The 26,432-nt window shown below is 36.0% G+C and overlaps 1 protein-coding gene across 1 annotated transcript; it reads right to left on the reverse strand.

Moving 5' to 3' along the window:
• Positions 1–8,594: 8,594 nt before the first annotated feature.
• LOC110467269 (cysteine-rich secretory protein LCCL domain-containing 2-like) lies at positions 8,595–26,168 on the reverse strand. Its single transcript, XM_021524325.1, has 6 exons — positions 25,568–26,168; positions 22,723–23,079; positions 20,629–20,761; positions 12,200–12,306; positions 10,071–10,180; positions 8,595–9,873 (listed from the first exon to the last, which is right to left on the reverse strand). The coding sequence occupies exons 1-6, from the start codon at positions 25,910–25,912 to the stop codon at positions 9,483–9,485; spliced, it is 1,443 nt and encodes a 480-aa protein (XP_021380000.1). The 5' UTR covers positions 25,913–26,168; the 3' UTR covers positions 8,595–9,482.
• Between the last annotated feature and the right edge of the window lie 264 nt (positions 26,169–26,432).

Raw genomic sequence — 26,432 nt, forward strand, 5'->3', positions numbered from 1 at the left:
ATTATTGTACAAATGTAATACTCAGTGACTATTGACAAATTAGTAGTATACATATCATGTTATTTTCAGTGACATTTCAAAATGCAGACTGAACCTCAAGACAGTAAGTATACTGTAGTGGTATGTAATGTTCAACCCTTCGATTTGATGTATGCGTTGTATCTCCTAATACACATGATGTATCCACTGATACATGTAATAGTATAATAATATATTTGAGATATACGATATGTATTACATTTTATCGTTGCGGACATATGTTTGCGCAGTCATTAGCTCCTTCGTGTGTCCGTTTACATAAGTATGCTAAATGCTCCAATCCCTTTCGAAAATTCAAATAATATGTGGTTTATTTCACACACAAAATTTCACGAAATATATGTTATTAAGCTAATGTTCACGAACTGAAACTTCATATCAAAATGGAATGTGAAATTGTTTTGCATGCCTTATTGAATGCCTCATAAGCTGAAAGTGGAATATGTCGAACATTTTATTAATATAATCAATACTGCTTAGATTTCAAAACGATTTTCGAAAATATCAACTTCTACCACGTCACAATCATTGAGCTGTGGTATAAAATTTGCAGAAAGCATGACATGTCTAGCATTTTGAACAGTCAGTACTTTCATGTGATTAATTTCTACGCTACTATAGATTATCTTTTGTTCATTTTAGTCCCCCAGCCCTTGGAAAGTGACCCTATTTCCATCTCTCCTCCTCCCCCAATGTTTATTTTGTGAAAGTAAAATGAGTAAACTGCCATGCATGAATTGACAAAGTGTCATGACAGTTTACACTTTTTATAAAATGTGTAAAATGCCCACTTATAATTTGACAAACTGTCAGACAAAACACTTTTTGCTAACATGAGTGTTCTGTCGGCCGCTATCGGCCATCTTAAGTTTGTGCATGATCTTATAGCATGTAATGAGTCTCTATTTCGATCGCCGTTGTTGTAGAGATTCCCATCCTAGTCGTTCTATTTTGGCTGTAAGACATCCGTGTCATGTGTCATGTGGTTCTCAGAAAGGAAATATACTAGTCCCCCCCCCCCTTTTTTTAATATGAAAAGAGTTTTTTTTCCTTACATGCTCCAGATGCTGAGTTTATCTTCCCGCAGGCACAATAATACGAACGTGAAAGACACACGTGTGTACAAGTAATGGCGTTCACTAGAGTGCGGATACACTAATACTGCTGCACAAACATTTCGTCTATTATATCAGAGAAAAAATACCTTTAGAATGATGTTTTGTGGTGTTGATAAAGTGCTCAATTAAATGCGATTATCCAATGAAAACGTCTTTGCTTATATGGGTTGACAAGCTAATTTTCATTCGTTTATAATAAAAACTTCAATCAAAATTATTCGTAATCTATTGGAAGTGTGCTGACCTTGTATTTCCCCTTTGATATGAATCCATCCATTTTCCACCTATGATACACGGTTATGTCACGTTTCTGAATGTGTAATATATGTACGACATATCGAAGGTGTTTAATATGAAAATTATTATCATATAGTTTATTGATATGACGTATAAGACCTGTTTATTGATGTTATGTTTTAATTTTATATTTTATCAAATTACTATATGTTCTGGGAATGTGATGAGGTTCAGAATTTTCTGGTAAGTTTTGAAAGATTGTTAAATGCACTTGCAATTACATTACCAGTCATTTACAAACGCATCGATAATGAGTTCTTCTTATAATCAAATCCTATATCTACAGAACCAGAACTATACATGGTACTCTCTCTGTTATGGCTCTAGCTAATGTAATAAAAGAAAAGTATGTGGTTCAAAAATGTATTTCATATGGTAAAAGTGATCATTGTCTACATTTTTTTCTAAATGAATGGAAGAAATGGATGAAATGGATGAAATTACTTGATTTTGCCTAAAACCTGCGTGATTTAGGCTGATATCTTAATTATTCAGTAACAATTCTGTTACTTAACTTTAATAAGTATCTAGCTCTGTTTTGACTTTCTTCCCTGACATGCTTGTTCTGATATCAGTCTTAATCTTTTCTTCTTTCTCTTTTTTGTTTTCTTACCAGCTTCTTTTTCTTTCCTTTTATCCTTCTTACTTCCTTATAGCAAAACAGTGTGATATTAAATGAAATAATACCTATCCATTTGCAGTCTCTAGTGATACAAATTTCTTTTTGCATAATTTGTATGGTATGAGTGGTGACATGAAAGATTGTTATTATATAATCTGAATGAATTACTGATCCATTATTATTGTCACTGTAATGAAAATAAAACAAATATAAAAAATTAAAAAAAACCCACTATACGTGATGTTTGATGAATTAATAGGAAAAGCTGTTAACAAGAAAGGTGCTGTTAATGATTAGTTCGTATTTAATGCTATAATTATCCCTGTCCCAGTACACTGTAAATGATAAATTCGTATCTAATGCTATACTTAGCCCTGTCCCACTACACTGTGTAGGATTAATTCGTATTTAATGCTATAATTATCCCTGTCCCACTACACTGTTAATGATTAATTCGTATTTAATGCTATAATTATCCCTGTCCCACTACACTGTTAATGATAAATTCGTATTTAATGCTATAATTATCCCTGTCCCAGTACACTGTTAATGATAAATTCGTACTTAATGCTATAATTATTCCTGTCCCACAACACTGTTAATGATTAATTCGTATTTAATGTTATAATTATCCCTGTCCCACTACACTGTTAAGGATTAATTCGTATTTAATGCTATAATTATCCCTGTTACAGTACACTGTTAATGATAAATTCGTATTTAATGCTATAATTATCCCTGTTACAGTACACTGTTAATGATAAATTCGTATTTAATGCTATAATTATCCCCGTCCCAGTACACTGTTAATGATTAATTCGTATTTAATGCTATAATTATCCCCGTCCCAGTACACTGTTAATGATAAATTCGTATTTAATGCTATAATTATCCCTGTCCCAGTACACTGTTAATGATTAATTCGTATTTAATGCTATAATTATCCCTGTCCCACTACAATGTTGGTTTTCCTATCAATACCTTAACCTCCCATTAACTTCCGTTTGGATAAAGCTGTAGCAAAGTTTAGCAAGCACACTTCCGTTAACGAGTTAGCCCAATCGGTTAGAGCGATAGTACATTAAACTTAAAGCCGAGGTTCGAATCCATGCCTAGCCCCGCTGATTTGTAAAACACTTAGAACACTGATTTTAAAGATATTTTTATTTCATCTTTATGATTTCTCATAAATGTCCAGTAAAGTATGACTTTGTTTTGAAAGAGTCGTAGTTAAAATTAAAGCGTTAAAACATGGTTAAACGCATAAATGTTCCGTTTTCGTCATGAATGGTGTCTCAATTTTATTTGGAGTCTGTGTTTACACACGGAAGGTACAGACTGTGTGTGTGTGTACACAGTTAGGGTACAGACTGGGTCTGTGTTTATACAACAGACTTAGGACAGGTTAAGGCTAATGTGTATCTCGTGTTTAGGACAAGTCGAGCCTAATGATTGAGGGTTCAGGCTGGGTCTGTGTTTACACACTGATAGTTCAGACTGAGTCTGGTTTTGTCTCAGTGAAGGTACAATTGGTCTATGTTTACAAAGTGGGGTACATACGATGTCTGTGTTTACACACAGTGGGTACAGATTTGGACTGTTTTTACACAGTGAGGGTACAGACTGGGTCTGTGTTTACCAGTTAGGGTACAGACTGGGTCTGTGTTTACCAGTTAGGGTACAGACTGGGTCTGTGTTTACCAGTTAGGGTACAGACTGGGTCTGTGTTTACCAGTTAGGGTACAGACTGGGTCTGTGTTTACCAGTTAGGGTACAGACTGGGTCTGTGTTTACCAGTTAGGGTACAGACTGGGTCTGTGTTTACCAGTTAGGGTACAGACTGGGTCTGTGTTTACCAGTTAGGGTACAGACTGGGTCTGTGTTTACCAGTTAGGGTACAGACTGGGTCTGTGTTTACCAGTTAGGGTACAGACTGGGTCTGTGTTTACCAGTTAGGGTACAGACTGGGTCTGTGTTTACCAGTTAGGGTACAGACTGGGTCTGTGTTTACCAGTTAGGGTACAGACTGGGTCTGTGTTTACCAGTTAGGGTACAGACTGGGTCTGTGTTTACCAGTTAGGGTACAGACTGGGTCTGTGTTTACCAGTTAGGGTACAGACTGGGTCTGTGTTTACCAGTTAGGGTACAGACTGGGTCTGTGTTTACCAGTTAGGGTACAGACTGGGTCTGTGTTTACCAGTTAGGGTACAGACTGGGTCTGTGTTTACCAGTTAGGGTACAGACTGGGTCTGTGTTTACCAGTTAGGGTACAGACTGGGTCTGTGTTTACCAGTTAGGGTACAGACTGGGTCTGTGTTTACCAGTTAGGGTACAGACTGGGTCTGTGTTTACCAGTTAGGGTACAGACTGGGTCTGTGTTTACCAGTTAGGGTACAGACTGGGTCTGTGTTTACACAGTGACGTTACAGACTGGGTCTGTGTTTACCAGTAAGGGTACAGACTGGGTCTGTGTTTACCCAATGAGGGTACTTACTGTGTCTGTGTTTACACAGTGAAGTAACAGAGTGGGTCTATGCACATTGAGAGTAAAGACTACNTGGTCTGTGTTTACCAGTTAAGGTACAGACTGGGTCTGTGTTTACCAGTTAGGGTACAGACTGGGTCTGTGTTTACACTGTGAGATTACAGACTGGATCTGTGTATACACAGTGAGGTTACAGACTGGGTCTGTGTTTACCAGTTAGTGTTTAGACTGGGTCTGTGGTTACACTGTGAGGTTACAGACTGGATCTGTGTATACACAGTGAGGTTACAGACTGGGTTTGTTTTTACACAGTGAGGTTACAGACTGGGTCTGTGTTTACCAGTTAGGGTACAGACTGGGTCTGTGTTTACACTGTGACGTTACATACTGGGTCTGTGTTTACACTGTGAAAGTGCAGACTGGGTCTGTGTTTACACAGTGGTGTTACAGACTGGGTCTATGTTTACACTGTGAGGTTACAGACTGGGTCTATGTTTATACGGTTAGGGTACAAACGGGGTTTGTGTTAACCAGTTAGGGTACCGACTCGGTCTGTGCGTACATAGTGATGTTACAGACTGGGTCTGTGTTTATACAGTGAGGTTACAGACAGGGTCTGTGTTTACCAGTTAGGGTACAGACTGGGTCTGTGTTTACCAGTTAGGGTACAGACTGGGTTTGTGTTGACACCGTGAGAGTACATACTTGGTTTATGTTTACACGGTTAGGTTACAGACGGGGTCTGTGTTTACACAATGAGGGTACAGACTGGGTTTGTTTTTGTTCAGTGAGAGTACAGGCTGGGTCTGTGTGTACACAGTGTGGTTACAGACTTGGTCTATGTTTACACTGTGAGGTCATAGACTGGGTCTATGCTTATACGGTTAGGGTACAAACGGGGTCTGTGTTTGCACGATGAGGGTACAGACTGGGTCTGTGTTTACACAGTAAGTATGTAGCTTGGGTCTGTGTTTACACAGTGAGTATACAGCGTGGGTCTGTGTTTACACAGTGAGTTTACACACTGGGTCTGTGTGTACACAGTGAGGTTACAGACTGGGTCTGTCTTTACACAGTGAGTTTACACAGTTGGTCTGTGTTTACCAGTTAGGGTACAGACTGGGTCTGTGTTTACACAGTGAGGTTACAGACAGGGTCTATGTTTACACTGTGAGGTTATAGACTGGGTCTATGTTTATACGGATAAGGTACAAACGGGGTCTGTTAGGTTACATACAGGGTCTGTGTTTACCAGTTAGGGTACAGACTGGGTCGGTGTTTACACAATGAGGGTACAGTTTTACACAGTGAGGGTACATACTGGGTCTTTTTCGACACAGTTGAAGTAAAGACTGGGTCTGTGTTTACCCAGTGGGTTATAGACTGTGTCTGTGTTTATCAGTTAGGGTACATAATTGGTATGTGTTTAGCAGTTAGGGTATAGACTGCGTCTATAATTACATAGTGAGGTAACAGACTGGGTCTTTGTTTATTCATTGAGAGTACAGACTGGGTCTGTGTGTCCACAGTGTGGTTACAGACTGGGTCTATGTTTACACTGTGAGGTCATAGACCGGGTCTTTGTTTATACGGTTAGGGTACAAACGGGGTCTGTGTTTGCACGATGAGGGTACAGACTGGGTCTGTGTTTACACAGTAAGTATGTAGCTTGGGTCTGTGTTTACACAGTGAGTATACAGCGTGGGTCTGTGTTTACACAGTGAGTTTACACACTGGGTCTGTGTGTACACAGTGAGGTTACAGACTGGGTCTGTGTTTACACAGTGAGTTTACACAGTTGGTCTGTGTTTACCAGTTAGGGTACAGACTGGGTCTGTGTTTACACAGTGAGGTTACAGACAGGGTCTATGTTTACACTGTGAGGTTATAGACTGGGTCTATGTTTATACGGATAAGGTACAAACGGGGTCTGTTAGGTTACATACAGGGTCTGTGTTTACCAGTTAGGGTACAGACTGGGTCGGTGTTTACACAATGAGGGTACAGTTTTACACAGTGAGGGTACATACTGGGTCTTTTTCGACACAGTTGAAGTAAAGACTGGGTCTGTGTTTACCCAGTGGGTTATAGACTGTGTCTGTGTTTATCAGTTAGGGTACATAATTGGTATGTGTTTAGCAGTTAGGGTATAGACTGCGTCTATAATTACATAGTGAGGTAACAGACTGGGTCTTTGTTTATTCATTGAGAGTACAGACTGGGTCTGTGTGTCCACAGTGTGGTTACAGACTGGGTCTATGTTTACACTGTGAGGTCATAGACCGGGTCTTTGTTTATACGGTTAGGGTACAAACGGGGTCTGTGTTTGCACGATGAGGGTACAGACTGGGTCTGTGTTTACACAGTAAGTATGTAGCTTGGGTCTGTGTTTACACAGTGAGTATACAGCGTGGGTCTGTGTTTACACAGTGAGTTTACACACTGGGTCTGTGTGTACACAGTGAGGTTACAGACTGGGTCTGTGTTTACACAGTGAGTTTACACAGTTGGTCTGTGTTTACCAGTTAGGGTACAGACTGGGTCTGTGTTTACACAGTGAGGTTACAGACAGGGTCTATGTTTACACTGTGAGGTTATAGACTGGGTCTATGTTTATACGGATAAGGTACAAACGGGGTCTGTTAGGTTACATACAGGGTCTGTGTTTACCAGTTAGGGTACAGACTGGGTCGGTGTTTACACAATGAGGGTACAGTTTTACACAGTGAGGGTACATACTGGGTCTTTTTCGACACAGTTGAAGTAAAGACTGGGTCTGTGTTTACCCAGTGGGTTATAGACTGTGTCTGTGTTTATCAGTTAGGGTACATAATTGGTATGTGTTTAGCAGTTAGGGTATAGACTGCGTCTATAATTACATAGTGAGGTAACAGACTGGGTCTTTGTTTATTCATTGAGAGTACAGACTGGGTCTGTGTGTCCACAGTGTGGTTACAGACTGGGTCTATGTTTACACTGTGAGGTCATAGACCGGGTCTTTGTTTATACGGTTAGGGTACAAACGGGGTCTGTGTTTGCACGATGAGGGTACAGACTGGGTCTGTGTTTACACAGTAAGTATGTAGCTTGGGTCTGTGTTTACACAGTGAGTATACAGCGTGGGTCTGTGNGTTTACACACTGGGACTGTGTTTACACAGTGTCTGTGTTTACACAGTGAGAGTACAACTTGGGTCTATGTTTACACAATGAGTTTACACACTGGTACTGTGTTGACACAGTGAGGTTACAGACTTGGTCTGCATTTACGCAGTGAGAGTACAGCTTGGGTCTTTGTCGACACATTGGGAATACAGACATCGTTTATGCGTATTCAGTGGGAGTACAGGCATGGTGTTACATAATGGGAGTGGATGTATCTTTTTATTTCATAGGAAAGATTATACAAAAAATATAATACCTGATGTCGACGAAATCCGGACCTTAATAGAACACATTAATCATGCGAAAGCATTGCGAATTTTATTACTTCGACAGATGTCTGATAGTAGAGAAACTGTTTTAAATGACAATAGGAAACAAAATATGAATGATTCGTCAATAAAATAAAATGTGCATATACTTACAGCGCACATAAGTATATGATATAATGCATTCTATAATCGATAATAGGCATTACTTGTACGCTATCGACTGTTCATACAAACAACTATCAAAGCCGCCAGGAATAATTGACAAAACGTTTACATGTGTACGAAACAGAAACGACACGTTCACACATCATTATTTAAGCATAATTTCGGCTGAAAGGTAGCATAATCTTTTACAAACCTTTCCACATACGTATTGCATTATATGATATATACATGAAATGTTGGTAAATATTGCTGTCATATTCTTCTTTACCGAATGTTACTTTCTTTTATATTTCGTCTGCATAAGCATAATGATAAGTTGACAGAATCTTTTCTTACGGTGGTACTCTCGCCCTCAAGCATGTGGTGGTTGATAAACCATCTTCAATGTCCTCATATCTGAGCCCGTATTGTGTAAAGAAATCCAAAACCAGAAGAAACTAACAGAATTCTTTATTTTACATTTTAATGTACACATTTTGACACCATTCAAATATAGTAGGTATCAGGCCATATCCGTGAGAACCTCACGTTATCTGTCCACCTTTCTGCGATAAAACGAGCATGAAACATATTGTAACAAATATTAATAAACGGTTATTTGTTTTGTTTTTCCATAGGTTAAGATGCGACTGCTATCCTCTACTGGGTAACATTAAAAGCGTAAAACCACTCATAAAGTGCTGATGGCATGTTTTAGCCAACTTTGAAAGGATTTAACCATATTTTCACAATATCATATCAATATCATATCAGATATCTGGCATTTAGGAGGAACAAACAAAAATTAGATTAAGGTAGCAGTCCAGATAATGTACACAGTTTTTAGTGTTGATTTACCTTGCAAATACCTCACTTATACGCGCTAGATTATAGAGTAGGCAATAACATGTTGTTTTTTAACAAAACATCTCTTCATATTGTCTCAAACAATAAAAGAAGGATAAATGAAGTTGAAATTTCTTTACTTATCTCATTTCTTTCTGTATATTTTGTTTTCGTCTTTATTTTAATAAAGGCGAGTTCCTAACATTATTTTTCTACCATGCAAACTCATTTGATTTTCAAATTTAATATCGGCATTTGTTCGAATTGAAACATAATAGAGCTAATTTGCCCAAAATACTGAACATATGACTAAGGGACATTTAACATTCAACGACTTCCCATGGCATAGAAACTACGGACTGCTACCTAAATCAGTAGTGCAATAATAACAAAACTCGTGATGTATAATTGCAATAATAGTAATCTTTGATGGCTACATAAGGTAACGCATGTTACATCCCCCTTGTAATAACAGTTAAACCCCTTGGTCTCGTACCCCTAACGGCGGCGACGACGACGGCGAGATCGCGTTTTCCTTCTGCTTACTCTGCTTATTACATTCTTGTTGCTAGTTTTTGTATGTGTTATAATCGTCTTCTTGGAATTTGTGGGTTTATGATGACCACGTGCTTCACTGATTACCTGTTGTCCACCTGTACCGGTGCTAACACTATTCCATTTGTTAGCAGAATTACTAGGTATCCCATTATTTTGACTGTTCCAGTTAGTTCCACTATTGCCGGTATTCATCTGACCGTTCCAACTATCCTGGGTATTTCTGCTTCTGCTTGTCTGACTGTTCCAGTTGTTTCCACTGCTTCTGTTATCGCCACTATTACCACTGGTCCGTGTTTGGGCCTCATATGGACGTGCCCCATTAATATTTCCTCTGAAACAGGACGAATAAATTTGATTTCCATACTTTGTGATACCATTAAGATTTAAGCCAGTAAATATAAATATTTAGTGTTTCGTGCTGTTGTAAAGTATCTAAACTTGAATAGCATCATTTACATTGTTCATCGAACAAGAAATACATCGAAACCGTGCTAACGTACTGAAATAAGCATGCACAGCATGTCTTACCCAGGTCCGTAGTTGCAGACGACATAGTAAGCGTCACCACGTCTCCAGAACTCCACCTTCTTACAGAAATGAATTCCACAGCCCACCATGTTTGTTGTTCCCCAAATCATCTGAAAGCCAAACTTTGAATGTAGTCGTATAGCTGACTGTTTACATCATGTTTAGGACAAGTCGAGGCTAATGTGTATCTCATGTCTAGGACAAGTCAAGGCTAATGTGTATCTCATGTTTAGAACAAGTCGAGGCTAATGTGCATCTCATGTTTAGGACAAGTCGAGGCTAATGTGTATCTCATGTTTAGGACAGGTTAAGGCTAATGTGTATCTCGTGTTTAGGACAAGTCGAGCCTAATGTGTATCTCATGTTTAGGACAAGTCGAGGTTAATGTGTATCTCATGTTTAGGACAAGTCGAGGCTAAGGACAAGTCGAGGCTAATGTGTATCTCATGTTTAGGACAGGTTAAGGCTAATGTGTATCTCGTGTTTAGGACAAGTCGAGCCTAATGTGTATCTCATGTTTAGGACAAGTCGAGGCTAATGTGTATCTCATGTTTAGGACATGTCGAGGCTAATGTGTATCTCATGTTTAGGACAGGTTAAGGCTAATGTGTATCTCATGTTTAGGACAAGTCGAGCCTAATGTGTATCTCATGTTTAGGACAAGTCGAGGCTAATGTGTATCTCATATTTAGGACAAGTGTAGTTTATATTGTTATTCTGTTCCTGCTAATAAAAATTTGTTTGCATTGAGGTACCTCCAAATATATTTTAGCGCCAGGAGCGCAGTTATAAGTCCCGAGTCATGAAGCCTTTACTAAAAAGTCCATAAAACAAAACATATATATCAATTTGCATGTTGTAAAGAGATGATATAGAACGCTGTCTTATATTGCTGCATATGTGTCAACTAGCCATCACATATATATTAACTTAACTAAAACTTTAAGTAAAACAAGACATTTTGATTGCATAATACTGTATACTATGTATCGTACTTCTTACACATGCATTTAATGTGTTGTAAAGTAAATGTAAGAAAATTCAAAATAAGAAATCTTGAACCAAAAATATGAGTACATAAAAAGAGAGCCCCGAGTTGCATATTATAGAGACGTTAGATATCAATAATTTTCTTTTATCTTCATTTTATGATGACTTAGTACATCAACTATGTATTTATAAACTACTAGGTGTCATTAATAACAACAATGTGTGCTTTGATAATATGTTGTATTGATGTAACAGAAAGGGAGATTTGGTTCAGGGTAATCACCTGTTTGATGATTTATTAATACTGTCAACGTACATATGTTAGCGGTATTTCTGATGTTAGTGCTTTTTGTGCCTTAAATACGGCCCTAAATTATAATTGCGATAATTGCTGTTTCTGTATATATATCCTATCACATTTATTGTGAATGCGCCGATTCACCAATACGCTTTTCTGTTACAATCCAATAACACGCTAAGCTTTGTGTCTGCTAACAGTTTTATTCTGTTCTGGATATTCGACAGTTCATAAGTATTCATCGTAGAATTTTAACTAGAAAAACTGCGATTTACAGTTTGTCTCTACTGTAGGACTTTCAGTTGTTACTTTACTATCTTGATAGGGAAGTAATCATGAACTTATACATGGCTAAATAGTATGTGTGGCTTTTTTGTTATGAATGTCCCATGTAATGAAAACATTAATTTGTATTGACAAGTTCCTGAGAGTACGGTTTGTAAGATGTAAAATGTACAGGTAAATTATTTTTGATCATCAATAATGTAAGGTTAAAACACGTTTTGATGTGTTTTATTAATTTAATTCAATATGTTTATTAAAGTGTCACACATCAGAAAACATCAAATTGTGCATGTATTAGAATAACCACACATACCCATTCACCCCATTCTGATGTGTATTCTTTATTAAGAATTATGAGACACTGTCTGTTAATCTGTTAACATTGTCATATATATATAATTAACATATTAGAAAATAAAGATATTGTTATGGAGTACGTACTAGTACATAAGTGTAGATATACACCTAAAGCATGTTAACATAGTTTGAATTTGGCCTTCCAATTGGCCTTGTAAACTGCCATGGTGCATCCATCACTCTAAGTCTTGTTATTTACCTGTGTGTAGTGTCCACACTGTTGACCAGGGACGCATGTGTTTGCCCAGTAATCGTAATACGCCTTCTCGTCTGCCCAGCTCTTCACACTTTTCGTCACACCATAGGCTACAATGGAATATAACGACATATGTTACACTTTATCTTTTTTTATCTTTAATGATGGACAGTGTATTTGCTGTTTTTGATACATTCCTAAAGTTGAAAAAATAAAACGAGAAAAGATTATTAACTGGATCTAATGTTGTCAATTTTTTCTTCAATATGTTTTTTTTGTTAGGATGAAAAACTAAAACGCGTTTGTTCAAGATACCTGGTGACTAAATCAAATTGATGTGAAACTTTCTAAGAAACGTTATACAAACGCCCCTTTTGACACAAACCATGTATCTTAATGCACATACCATACATATTAGAAGTACAGAAAACATCACTATGACGGCTTTATAAGGCAATTTATTGGTTAACTGTACACTAAAACAATCATGAAAGGAGGATATAGGGAATGTTGTTACGGACGACAATTAAATATTGCTATTAGTGTTTCACTACAAATGTTATTTAATCACTTCTAGCTGTTAACGATATGGGTTTGCATAATATCATATTCGACTCACATTTATAAAAATATTCTTTCAAATATATCTATTGATTATCTTATTTTGTTTCTACTTATGGTTTCGAGATTTATACAATTTCTTTTATTTAAAACCATGCATGTACGTGTATGTGGATAAAATATTTACATTCTTGTTTTATATAAAGCAGTAATCTAACTATTTAGAGAAGTATGATACCACAACGGGAACTTAATGGTAAGTAGGAGCCAGATGTTTTAAGACTTTGTAATTTTGTAAACTCACCTCACTGTACTTAAATCTGTTTCTGTCCAGCGCAGGTGATATTTTTCATTGTAGTTATAAGTACAAATGACTATTAAATGTTATTGGCTGACTGCTGTGGCCATTGTTATCCAATATATACAATGAGGGTAATCGCACTGGTCTGTTGACATGTCGGATAAGAAAACGATTATGTGATAAGGAGGTGTGAAATGTAAATTGTTTATAAAAAAAAAAATAACATGACCAGTGCACTGTGCTTGTGTTCATTGTTTGTGACTACATCGTGTTGGCTATAACTGGACTGTAACATAGATTACATAGCATCGTGTTGACTATAACTGGACTGTAACATAGATTACATAACATCGTGTTGACTATAACTGGACTGTAACATAGATTATATAACATCGTGTTGGCTATAACTGGACTGTAACATAGATCATATAACATCGTGTTGACTATAACTGGACTGTAACATAGATCATTTAACATCGTGTTGATTATAACTGGACTGTAACAAAGATAGCATAGCATCGTGTTGACTATAACTGGACTGTAACTTAGATGGACTGTAACTTAGATTACATAGCATCGAGTTGACTATAACAGGACTGTAAAATAGATCATATAACATCTTGGTGACTATAACTGGACTGTAACATAGAACATATAACATCGTGTTGACTATAACTGGACTTTAACATAGACCATATAACATCTTGGTGACTATAACTGGAATGTAACATAGATTACATAATATCGTGTTGTCTATAACTGGACTGTAACATAGAGTGCATAGCAACGTGTTGACTATAACTGGACTGTAAAATAGATCATATAACATCGTGTTTACTATAACTGGACTGTAACATAGATGACATAGCATCGTGTTGACTATAACTAGACTGTAACATAGATTACATAGTATCGTGTTGACTATAACTGGACTGTTACATAGATTACATAGCATCGTGTTGTCTATAACTGGACTGTAACATAGAGTGCATAGCAACGTGTTGACTATAACTGGACTGTAACATACATCATATAACATTGTGGTGACTATAACTGGACTGTAACATAGCTTACATAACATCGTGTTGACTTTAACTGGACTGTAACTTAGATTACATAGCATCGTGTTGACTATAAATGGACTGTAACATAGATTAAATTGCATCGTATTGCCTATAACTGGACTGTAACATAGATCATATTACATCTTGGTGACTATCACTGGACTGTAACATAGATTACATAGCATCGTGTTGAGTATAACTGGACTGTAACAAAGATAGCATAGCATCGTGTTGACTATAACTGGACTATAACATAGATTAAATTGCATCGTATTGCCTATAACTGGACTGTAACATAGATCATCTAACATCTTGGTGACTATAACTGGACTGTAACATAGACCATATAACATCTTGGTGACTATAACTGGACTGTAACATAGATGACATAGCATCGTGTTGACTATAACTGGACTTTAACATAGACCATATAACATCTTGGTGACTATAACTGGACTGTAACATAGATTAAATTGCATCGTATTGACTATAACTGGACTGTAACATAGCTTACATAACATCGTGTTGACTTTAACTGGACTGTAACTTAGATTACATAGCATCGTGTTGACTATAACAGGACTGTAAAATAGATCATATAACATCTTGGTGACTATAACTGGACTGTAACATAGATTACATAGCATCGTGTTGACTATAACTGGACTGTAACATAGATTAAATTGCATCGTATTGACTATAACTGGACTGTAACATAGATCATCTAACATCTTGGTGACTATAACTGGAATGTAACATAGATTACATAACATCGTGTTGAATATAACTGGACTGTAACATAGATCATGTAACATCGTGTTGACTATAACTGGACTGTTACATAGATTACATAGCATCGTGTTGACTATAACTGGACTGTAACATAGATTACATAACATCGTGTTGTCTATAACTGGACTGTAANCTATAACTGGACTGTAACATAGATCATATAGCATCGTGTTGACTATAACTGGACTGTAACATAGATTACATAGCATCGTGTTGTCTATAACTGGAATGTAACATAGATTGCATAGCATCGTGTTGACTATAACAGGACTGTAAAATAGATCATATAACATCTTGGTGACTATAACTGGACTGTAACATAGATTACATAACATCGTGTTGACTATAACTGGACTGTAACATAGATCAGTTAACATCTTGGTGACTATAACTGGAATGTAACATAGATCATATAACATCTTGGTGACTATAACTGGACTATAACATAGATTACATAACATCGTGTTGACTATAACTGGACTGTTACATAGATTACATAGCATCGTGTTGACTATAACTGGACTGTAACTTAGATTACATCACATCGTGTTGACTATAACTGGACTGTAACATAGAATACATAACATCGTGTTGACTATAACTGGACTGTTAAATAGATTACATAACATCGTGTTGACTATAACTGGACTGTAACTTAGATTACATCACATCGTGTTGACTATAACTGGACTGTAACATCGATTACATAGCATCGTGTTGACTATAACTGGAATGTAACATAGATTACATAACATCGTGTTGTCTATAACTGGACTGTAAAATAGATTACATAACATCGTGTCTGGACTGTAACATAGATTACATAACATCGTGTTGACTTTAACTGGACTGTAACTTAGATTACATAGCATTGTGTTGGCCATAACTGGACTGTAACATAGATTACATAGCATCGTGGTGACTATAACTGGACTGTAACATAGATTACATTGTAATGTTTGGGTCGCGTTCAGTCTTACACACAATATCAATGAAAGTCGCTAAACGTGTAAATGATTGTTCCTACAAAACTTATGATTCCCATTAAATAAACGCATATAATGATGCGGCGCGTGCTGAGACATAGCTATGTAAGTTGTGTAGCTATGTACACAAATTATACGTCAGAAGTGTAGCTATGTACGCAAATTATACGTCAGAAGTGTAGCTATGTACACAAATTACACGTCAGAAGATTACCATTGTACACAAATATCGCGTAACATAGATTACATAACATCGTGTTGACTTTAACTGGACTGTAACTTAGATTACATAGCATTGTGTTGGCCATAACTGGACTGTAACATAGATTACATAGCATCGTGTTGACTATAACTAGACTGTAACATAGATTACATAGTATCGTGTTGACTATAACTGGACTTTAACATAGATTGCATAACATCGTGTTGACTATAACTGGACTGTAAAATAGATTACATAGCATCGTGTTGACTATAACTAGACTGTAACATAGATTATATAACATCGTGTTGACTATAACTGGACTGTAACATCGATTACATAGCATCGTGTTGACTATAACTGGACTGTAACATACATCATACAACATCGTGTTGACTATAACTGGACTGTAACCTCGATTACATAGCATCGTGTTGACTATAACTGGAATGTAACATAGATTACATAACATCGTGTTGTCTATAACTGGACTGTAAAATAGATTACATAACATCGTGTTAACTATAACTGGACTGTAACATAGATCATATAGCATCGTGGTGACTATAGCTGGACTGTAACATACATCATATAACATCGTGGTGACTATAACTATAACTAGACTGTAACATAGATTACATAGCATCGTGTTGACTATAACTGGACTGTAACATAGATTACATTGTAATGTTTGGGTCGCGTTCAGTCTTACACACAATATCAATGAAATTCGCTAAACGTGTAAATGATTGTTCCTACAAAACTTATGATTCCCATTAAATAAACGCAGATAATGATGCGGCGCGTGCTGAGACATAGCTATGTAAGTTGTGTAGCTATGTACACAAATTATACGTCAGAAGTGTAGCTATGTACACAAATTACACGTCAAAAGATTACCATTGTACACAAATATCGCGTCAGAAGTGTACCTATATAAACAAACTACATAAATAACATAGATTACATAGCATCGTGTTGACTATAACTGGACTGTAACATCGATTACATAGCATCGTGTTGACTATAACTGGACCGTAAAATAGATTAGTTAGCATCGTGTTGACTATAACTGGACTGTAACATAGATTGTATAACATCGTGTTGACTATAACTGGACTGAAACATAGATTACATAGCATCGTGTTGACTATAACTGGATTGTAACATAGATTACATAGCATCGTGTTGAATAGATCATATAACATCTTGGTGACTATAACTGGATTGTAACATAGATCATATAACATCTTGGTGACTATAACTGGACTGGAACATAGATCATATAACATCTTGGTGACTATACCTGGACTGTAACATAGATTACATAACATCGTGGTGACTATAACTGGACTGTAACATACATTACATAACATCGTGTTGACTATAACTGGCTGTAAGATAGATCATATAACATCGTGTTGACTATATCTGGACTGTACCATAGATTATATAACATCGTGTTGACTATACCTGGACTGTAACTTAGATTACATAGCATCGTGTTGACTCTAACTGGACTGTAACATAGATTACATAGCATCGTGTTGAATAGATCATATAACATCTTGGTGACTATACCTGGACTGTAACATAGATTACATAACATCGTGGTGACTATAACTGGACTGTAACATACATTACATAACATCGTGTTGACTATAACTGGCTGTAAGATAGATCATATAACATCGTGTTGACTATATCTGGACTGTACCATAGATTATATAACATCGTGTTGACTATAACTAGACTGTAACATAGATTATATAACATCGTGTTGACTATAACTAGACTGTAACATAGATTATATAACATCGTGTTGACTATAACTGGACCGTAACATAGATCATATAACATCGTGTTGACTACAACTGGACTGTAACATAGATTACATAGCATCATGTTGACTATAACTGACCTGTACCATAGATTACATAGCATCATGTTGACTATAACTGGACTGTAACATAGATTACATAGCATCATGTTGACTATAACTGGACTGTAACATAGATTGTATAACATCGTGTTGACTATAACTGGACTGTAACATCGATTACATAGCATCGTGTTGACTATAACTGGATTGTAACATAGATTACATAGCATCGTGTTGAATAGATCATATAACATCTTGGTGACTATACCTGGACTGTAACATAGATTACATAACATCGTGTTGACTATAACTGGACTGTAACATAGATTACATAGCATCATGTTGACTATAACTGACCTGTACCATAGATTACATAGCATCATGTTGACTATAACTGGACTGTACCATAGATCATATAACATCGTGTTGACTATAACTGGACCGTAACATAGATCATATAACATCGTGGTGACTATAACTGGACTGTAACCTAGATTACATAACATCGTGTTGACTTTAACTGGACTGTAACTTAGATTACATAGCATTGTGTTGACTATAACTGGAATGTAACATAGATCATATAGCATCGTGTTGACTATAACTGGATTGTAACATAGATCATATAACTAACATAGATCATATAACATCGTGTTGACTATAACTGGACCGTAAAATAGATTAGTTAGCATCGTGTTGACTATAACTGGACTCTAACTTAGATTACATAGCATCGTGTTGACTATAACTGGATTGTAACATAGAATACATAGCATCGTGTTGACTATAACTGGACTGTTACATAGATTACATAGCATCGTGTTGACTATAACTGGACCGTAAAATAGATTAGTTAGCATCGTGTTGACTATAACTGGACTGTAACATAGAATACATAGCATCGTGTTGACTATAACTGGACTGTAACATAGATTATATGACATCGTGTTGACTATAACTGGACCGTAACATAGATTATATAACATCGTGTTGACTATAACTGGACCGTAACATAGATTACATAGCATCGTGTTGACTATAACTTGACTGTAACATAGATTATATGACATCGTGTTGACTATAACTGGACCGTAACATAGATATATAACATCGTGTTGACTATAACTGGACCGTAACATAGATTATATAACATCGTGTTGACTATAACTGGACCGTAACATAGATATATAACATCGTGTTGACTATAACTGGACCGTAACATAGATATATAACATCGTGTTGACTATAACTGGACCGTAACATAGATATATAACATCGTGTTGACTATAACTGGACCGTAACATAGATATATAACATCGTGTTGACTATAACTGGACCGTAACATAGATATATAACATCGTGTTGACTATAACTGGACCGTAACATAGATATATAACATCGTGTTGACTATAACTGGACCGTAACATAGATTATATAACATCGTGTTGACTATAACTGGACTGTAACATAGATTACATAGCATCGTGCTGACTATAACTGGACTGTAACATAGATTACATAGCATGTTTGGGTCGCGTTCAGTCTTACACACAATATCAATGAAATTCGCTAAACGTGTAAATGATTGTTCCTACAAAACTTATGATTCTCATTAAATAAACGCAGATAATGATGCGGCGCGTGCTGAGACATAGCTATGTAAGTTGTGTAGCTATGTACACAAATTATACGTCAGAAATGTAGCTATGTACACAAATTACAAGTCAGAAGATTACCATTGTACACAAATATCGCGTCAGAAGTGTACCTATATAAACAAACTACACGCTTGAAGTGTAGCTATGTACACAAATTACACATCAGAAGTGTAGCTATCTACACAAATTATACGTCAGAAGTGTAGCTATGTACACAAATTATACGTCAGAAGTGTAGCTATGTACACAAATTACACGTCAGAAGTGTAGCTATGTATACAAATTATACGTCAGAAGTGTAGCTATGTACACAAATTACACGTCAGAAGTGTAGCTATGTATACAAATTATACGTCAGAAGTGTAGCTATGTACACAAATTATACGTCAGAAGTGTAGCTATGTACACAAATTACACGTCAAAAGATTACCACTGTACACAAATATCGCGTCAAAAGTGTAATAATGTACAAAAATAGCGCGTCAGAAGTGTACCTATATGAACAAACTACACGCTTGAAGTTTAGCTATGTACACAAATTGCATATCAGAAGTGTAGCTATGTACACAAATCACATGTCATAAGTGTAGCTATGTACACAAATTACTCGCCAGAATGGAACCAATGTATACAATTTACACGGCAAAACGGAACGTATTTAAAAAACTTTCCCGTAAAAAGGGTAGCTTTTGACACCACTTATGCGCCAAAAGGGTACTTTGTACAAAAGATACAGGTCAGAAGGGTACTTATGTACAATCACGCGTCGTAAGGGTAAACATTTACACAGCTTTCACGTCAGAAGAAAACCTATTTACAACCATAACACATCATAAAAGTACTTATGTTCACAAGATACACGTTATCTATGTTCGCTGATTACACATCAGAAAGGTACCTATGCCAGAATGACATTATGTACACAAGATACACGTCTTACTTATGTCAACTAGCATGTCATAAAGGTAGCTATGTGCACAACTTACACGTTGATATGTAGAGGTTTTCCCCGACAAACCGGTAGCCGAGTTTATCTCTCCGACCACCCTTGTCACTGTGCCTCCACTCACACTTCTCTGCATACTCCTGCGCCTTTCCCGCCAGCACATCACTCCATTTCTGTATTTTAACATCAATGACGACAGTTACATACGTGCTCACAGCAGCGCCATGTATTCCTTATTAAAGTTTACCTAGTTGACATTTTGGTTTTAGTGATAGCTCTACCTGTGTGTGTGTGTTATTAATTCTTAGTTTGTGATTTGCTAGCTTTACAATTATTGTGATCCTGGGGGAAACGCAGGATGTCCAACAGACATTTCACTTCCAAGACTTAAAATGCTGGTTGGCAAAACCTATCCAGAAAATTGGACATGATTTTCTATTGTGATTTCAAAAAAAGTGTCACGGACTTCGGCGACTGCAAACAATTGTTATAGACAAGCGATGTATCCCGATGAAAGCTTTATTTTATAGAGCGAATGGCTCTGTAGAAACTGTGCTTCATGTACTTTACAATGTAGTTATACGAAATAAATGGCACCAACACACAGGAACAAAATACCACAAAAAGAAAATGAGGAGACACCATCTTTGAAGTTCAGGGTTACGCTCTGGATTCACATATATATATTTCCTACACTCTTCGAAATTGTCATGACAAAATGGAATGCATGCGGTTAGTTATTTGGTTGTTTTCAAGTATAAACTCCCTGACCACTTGCCAGGCTGATATCTTTCCTCTAAAGTTGACGTAGGAGCTACACAAGTCTAAAACCCGGCCAGCTTTACCGTAATGTTAACGCGCAGTACCGTTTACGTACATCAAAATACCCAAACTACTCTACACGTTTCCTTGGAAAGATGTCGTGTACAGAGCTTTCAAGTCGTCAGGAAATATTCCCACGATGTATAGAAGATATATCGAAAGCAAAATCCGTGGATTTCGGAGATGAGTTAGACGCCAAAATAGAAGTAAAATCTATCTGAAAACCGGAGGCACATACGACCACAAACGACATACATCATGATTTCCTATGTCATATACAATACAAAATGTCTGCCACAAAGACAAGTGAACATGTCTTTTTACCCTGGCAATCATTGAAGTCCCATAATTGAAAATCAGGTAGTAATGATGACTGAAACATGTTAAGAATCTGCCAAATGAAAGACATATAAACATGTTTGAGGGTGTCTAGATTCCAAACATCGCGTAGCATTTGACAGAGAGACGTAAGTGTGAGTCATGTAGTATAATGAATGTTGTGATGGTAATAAAGAGGGCTTAAAAGATCGGACTAAACAAAGATACTAGTAGGTGATACATATGACAGCCAGGTACTATTTGATACCAAGGTGAGAGAGATAATTTAAGCTATGTCATCGAGTAAATACAGTTCTGTGTTTAACATCGTATTGAACGTAGACGTTAATTTGACAAGGCGCTTCAGTGATATTATTTTAACATTACATTTCACGTAGAAGATTCGACAAGACGTTTCATCAATAAGATTTGTTAACATTGCGTTTCATGTAAATATTTTGACAAGACGATTCACTGAGAAAATCTAACCTTTCATTTCACATAAATGATTTGACATTGCATTTCATTTACAAGATTATAAAACATTGCGTTTCATGGAGATATTTGGAAGACATTTCATGTTGAAAACTATTTAACATTGCGTTCCATATACAAGATGATATAGGATTTCGTTTCATGTAGAATTCTATAATGACTGCTATATCGTTCTTAGAAAAGGAAAACCTGCTTTCTGATACAGAAAGGCGTGTATTCCTGTTTACTGATTTAGTGTCTATCGTGTACCTGAATAAACAATTGTTATTTTTTTGTAGCTTTTAAGTAATGTATTTCCTTTATAATAAGAAAATGCTAAGCTAAACAATGATTGATCGAAATATAAATACACATGCATAATTATGGTGGCTTATTCCTGTCACCATATACACCATTTATGAATAGAAATTGTCTCCTAAATTTGCAATTAGTATTCTAGTTGAAGGGTAGCACTACACAGTCTCTATTTAAACAATCTTAGAACAGCTGCGTCACTTACCATATGTTCCATAATCTTTGGGGGAGGGTTCAGGTTCTGTCTTACATCATTATGGTACTGCAGTAGTGTTGCCTTCTCCTGTTTAGTAAACTTCGACTGTGTCAATGGTTTCGAACTCTTGTAAGGTTGCTGAGGCGGCGGCGGCGCCACAGGCAGAGATTTCGGGCCCTGGACTATCTGTGGAGCCCCATGTATTATGTGGGAGGTATGACTTGTTATGGTAAATTTTCCGTTGCCACCCTGTTGCCGAATACGCTCTTGCTGTTCCTTGATCATTTTCCTCATCTGTTCCATCAATGCCTCTCGTGACGCTCCGGTCCCGGATGCAGAAATAAACACCCTTCGGCTCGATCCTCTCTACAACCACACTGTTTATACTGAAAACTATGACAAATCAGATATTTTGGGTAATTGAGTGGTAATTATGACATTGAAAAACATTGCCAATTCCAATAGAAAAATAAAGCCGAAAATAAATAGAATCTGTCTTTTGATATCCTTAGTAATCATGTTACATTTCCTATGGCGATCAATGTATTGAGAGAAAAACAGCATACGACTCGTTGGATCTTTGCCACAACAAATGGTAAACAGTCAGAAATCACCCACGCTTAGCAGCATAATGATAATGTCCAGAGAAGAGATAACATCAACACTACTTAACTGAATATATAATGTTAAAAGTTTAATAAAACAAGAATATATTTCAGTTTAATATTACAACGTTGTAATAAGTATGAGTTACTGTTAATTATATACGACAGTCAAGTGGTATTGAGATCTGATTAAATTATGAATGAGACGACAAAAATATACATCCATCATAACATAGAAAATATTTATTCCATTGTGGTCGAAAAAACATTTTAAGAATATTACAACCAAGAAAACCTATTTAAAATTTCGGTTACTATTCAACAAACTTTTAACAACAAAAGAACAAGCGTAATTTCATCAATTCAGTCATTACCATCAACTTTTAATATATGGGCGTGGCTTACATTTGTCATTCTTTAAACAAAATATTTACATAAATTGAAAAGACCACAGGTCTAAATGCATACTTATGTCAATTCGTTTATTTTCAGTGGTAATATTGTTTTGATAAACTGAGCTAATATGGAAAGCGCTAATAAATTATCATACTTAATTAAAATATCACTGAATCCCTGAATACAAAGAAAGTAATAATAAAAATTGTTATCTGTGTATCTCAAAACTTTTCGTCAAAACGCGGAAATATTAATACTAATAGCAATACGTTTACCGTATTTGGGATATAGATATCAATACGTAAATTGTAAAAGTATTCAAATACAAACAAGTTCACCGTATCAGTATACTAATATAAACAAGTTTATAGTATCAGTTTACAAATATAAACTTGTTCACCATGTCATTATAAAAATATGAATACGTTCACCGTATCAGTTTACAAATATAAACACGTTCACCGTATCAGTTTACAAATATAAACACGTTCACCATATCAGTATACTAATATAAATAAATTTATAGTATCAGTAAATAAATATGAACACGTTCACCGTATCAGTTTACAAATATAAACACGTTCACCATATCAGTATACTAATATAAATAAATTTATAGTATCAGTAAATAAATATGAACACGTTCACCGTATCAGTTTACAAATATAAACACGTTCACCATATCAGTATACTAATATAAATAAATTTATAGTATCAGTAAATAAATATGAACACGTTCACCGTATCAGTTTACAAATATAAACACGTTCACCATATCAGTATACTAATATAAATAAATTTATAGTATCAGTAAATAAATATGAACACGTTCACCGTATCAGGATACAAATATAAACTTGTTCACCGTGTCAGTATACAAATATAAACACGTTCACCGTATCAAAAACATGTTCACCGTAATAGTTTACAAATAAAAACACGTTCACCGTATCAATTTACAAATAAAAATATGAATACGTTCACCGTAACAGTTTACAAATATAAACACGTTCACCGTATCAGTATACAAATATGAATACGTTCACCGTATCAGTATACAAATATAAACACGTTCACTGTATCAGTATACAAATATAACCACGTTCACCGTATCAAAAACATGTTCACCGTAATAGTTTACAAATAAAAACACGTTCACCGTATCAATTTACAAATAAAAATATGAATACGTTCACCGTAACAGTTTACAAATATAAACACGTTCACCGTATCAGTATACAAATATGAATACATTCACTGTATCAGTTTACAAATATAAATACGTTCACCGTACCAGTATACAAATATAAACACGTTCACCGTACCAGTATACAAATATAAACACGTTCACCGTACCAGTATACAAATATAAACACGTTCACCGTATCAGTTTACAAATATAAACACGTTCACCGTATCAGTATACAAATATGAATACGTTCACTGTATCAGTTTACAAATATAAATACGTTCACCATATCAGTATACAAACATAAACACGTTCACCGTATCAGTTTACAAATATAAAAACGTTCACCGTATCAGTATACAAATATAAAAACGTTCACCGAATCAGTATACAAATATAAACACGTTCACCGTATCAGTATACAAATACGAAAACGTTAACGTTTCAGTATACAAATATAAAAACGTTTATCGTAAGTATGCAAATATGAATATATTTACCGTATCAGTATAGTTGTATTTATACGTATGCCAAGTATGGAGACTTGGCATAGTGGTTGTAGTGGTAACACCATACATACCATGCATTTTGTGTATGGTCATCAGTCTCTAAATACTTTGTCAACAAAACGTATTGTTAAATAGTATAAACGCTGTCAACTTACCATAGTCTGAGCGTTTCCTTGCTGTGGAAAGTCTTGTCCACTGGACACGGTCCTAGTTTGAACATAAGGTTTTGGAGTTGGTGCGGGTAGGTAACCTCCATTGTTTCCCACTGGCAACCCCCCCGAGTTTCCGGAAGCAGAATTCCACACCGGTCCGCTATGTTTGGAAATACGTTGTCTTCGGAAATGTGCACTAGATTTGCAAATATGAAATATCATAATACACAAAATGATTCCAAATTTCGACCACCGGTTCGCCATCTTGTTCGTGGTAAAATTGAACTGGACCGACATATATAGCTCGTCCACCGAGCTCTCTCCCTCGTCACGTCTGAAACAACTCATATATTACGCCACTCACTCCGGACCTTTATACACACAAGACCTTTGTTTTTACAATTCAAATTAATTACGGTGTGAAATATTTCCATTCTAATTAGTAATTTCCTGTATACATTAATTGTAGGTGAAACAGCAGTGTATCAGATTACCATTAAGAAATAGTTATTAATAATTTAGTTCCTCAGAATACCTTTACAGATATGAAATGTTAACATCCACTGAAACATATCCCCTTACAGTGTTGGCCGACGAGACAGCAGGTGCCCGGCGGATAAGCACTCGTTACTTGTGGCTATATGTCCTGCGCTAGAGTGTAATCCTTTAGAAATGTGACGCGGACTGTATACTCAGCTTCAGTAAAACTTTATCGAATCCATGTCTTATTTCTATTTATTTAAGAAGAGTATTCAAGTATGAACACAAGAAACTAAAACGTTAATGATATGACATTCAGATTAACAGGTATTTAAATTGTAATGTAGCCTCAAAACGAATACTCACTGTATTCAAATGTATTGTTTTT

This window comes from Mizuhopecten yessoensis, unplaced genomic scaffold (genome assembly GCF_002113885.1).
Source record: "Mizuhopecten yessoensis strain PY_sf001 unplaced genomic scaffold, ASM211388v2 scaffold11169, whole genome shotgun sequence".
NCBI lineage: Eukaryota > Metazoa > Mollusca > Bivalvia > Pectinida > Pectinidae > Mizuhopecten > Mizuhopecten yessoensis.

Excerpts from the sequence above, each read along its gene's own strand:
- LOC110467269 (XM_021524325.1), bottom strand. The coding sequence starts at position 25,912 with ATGAGTTGTTTCAGACGTGACGAGGGAGAGAGCTCGGTGGACGAGCTA. Across the intron at positions 20,762-22,722 it reads CAAAGATTATGGAACATATG|AAATGGAGTGATGTGCTGGC; the intron begins GTAAGTGACGCA and ends GTTAAAATACAG. Across the intron at positions 10,181-12,199 it reads AGTGTGGACACTACACACAG|ATGATTTGGGGAACAACAAA; the intron begins GTAAATAACAAG and ends TTTGGCTTTCAG.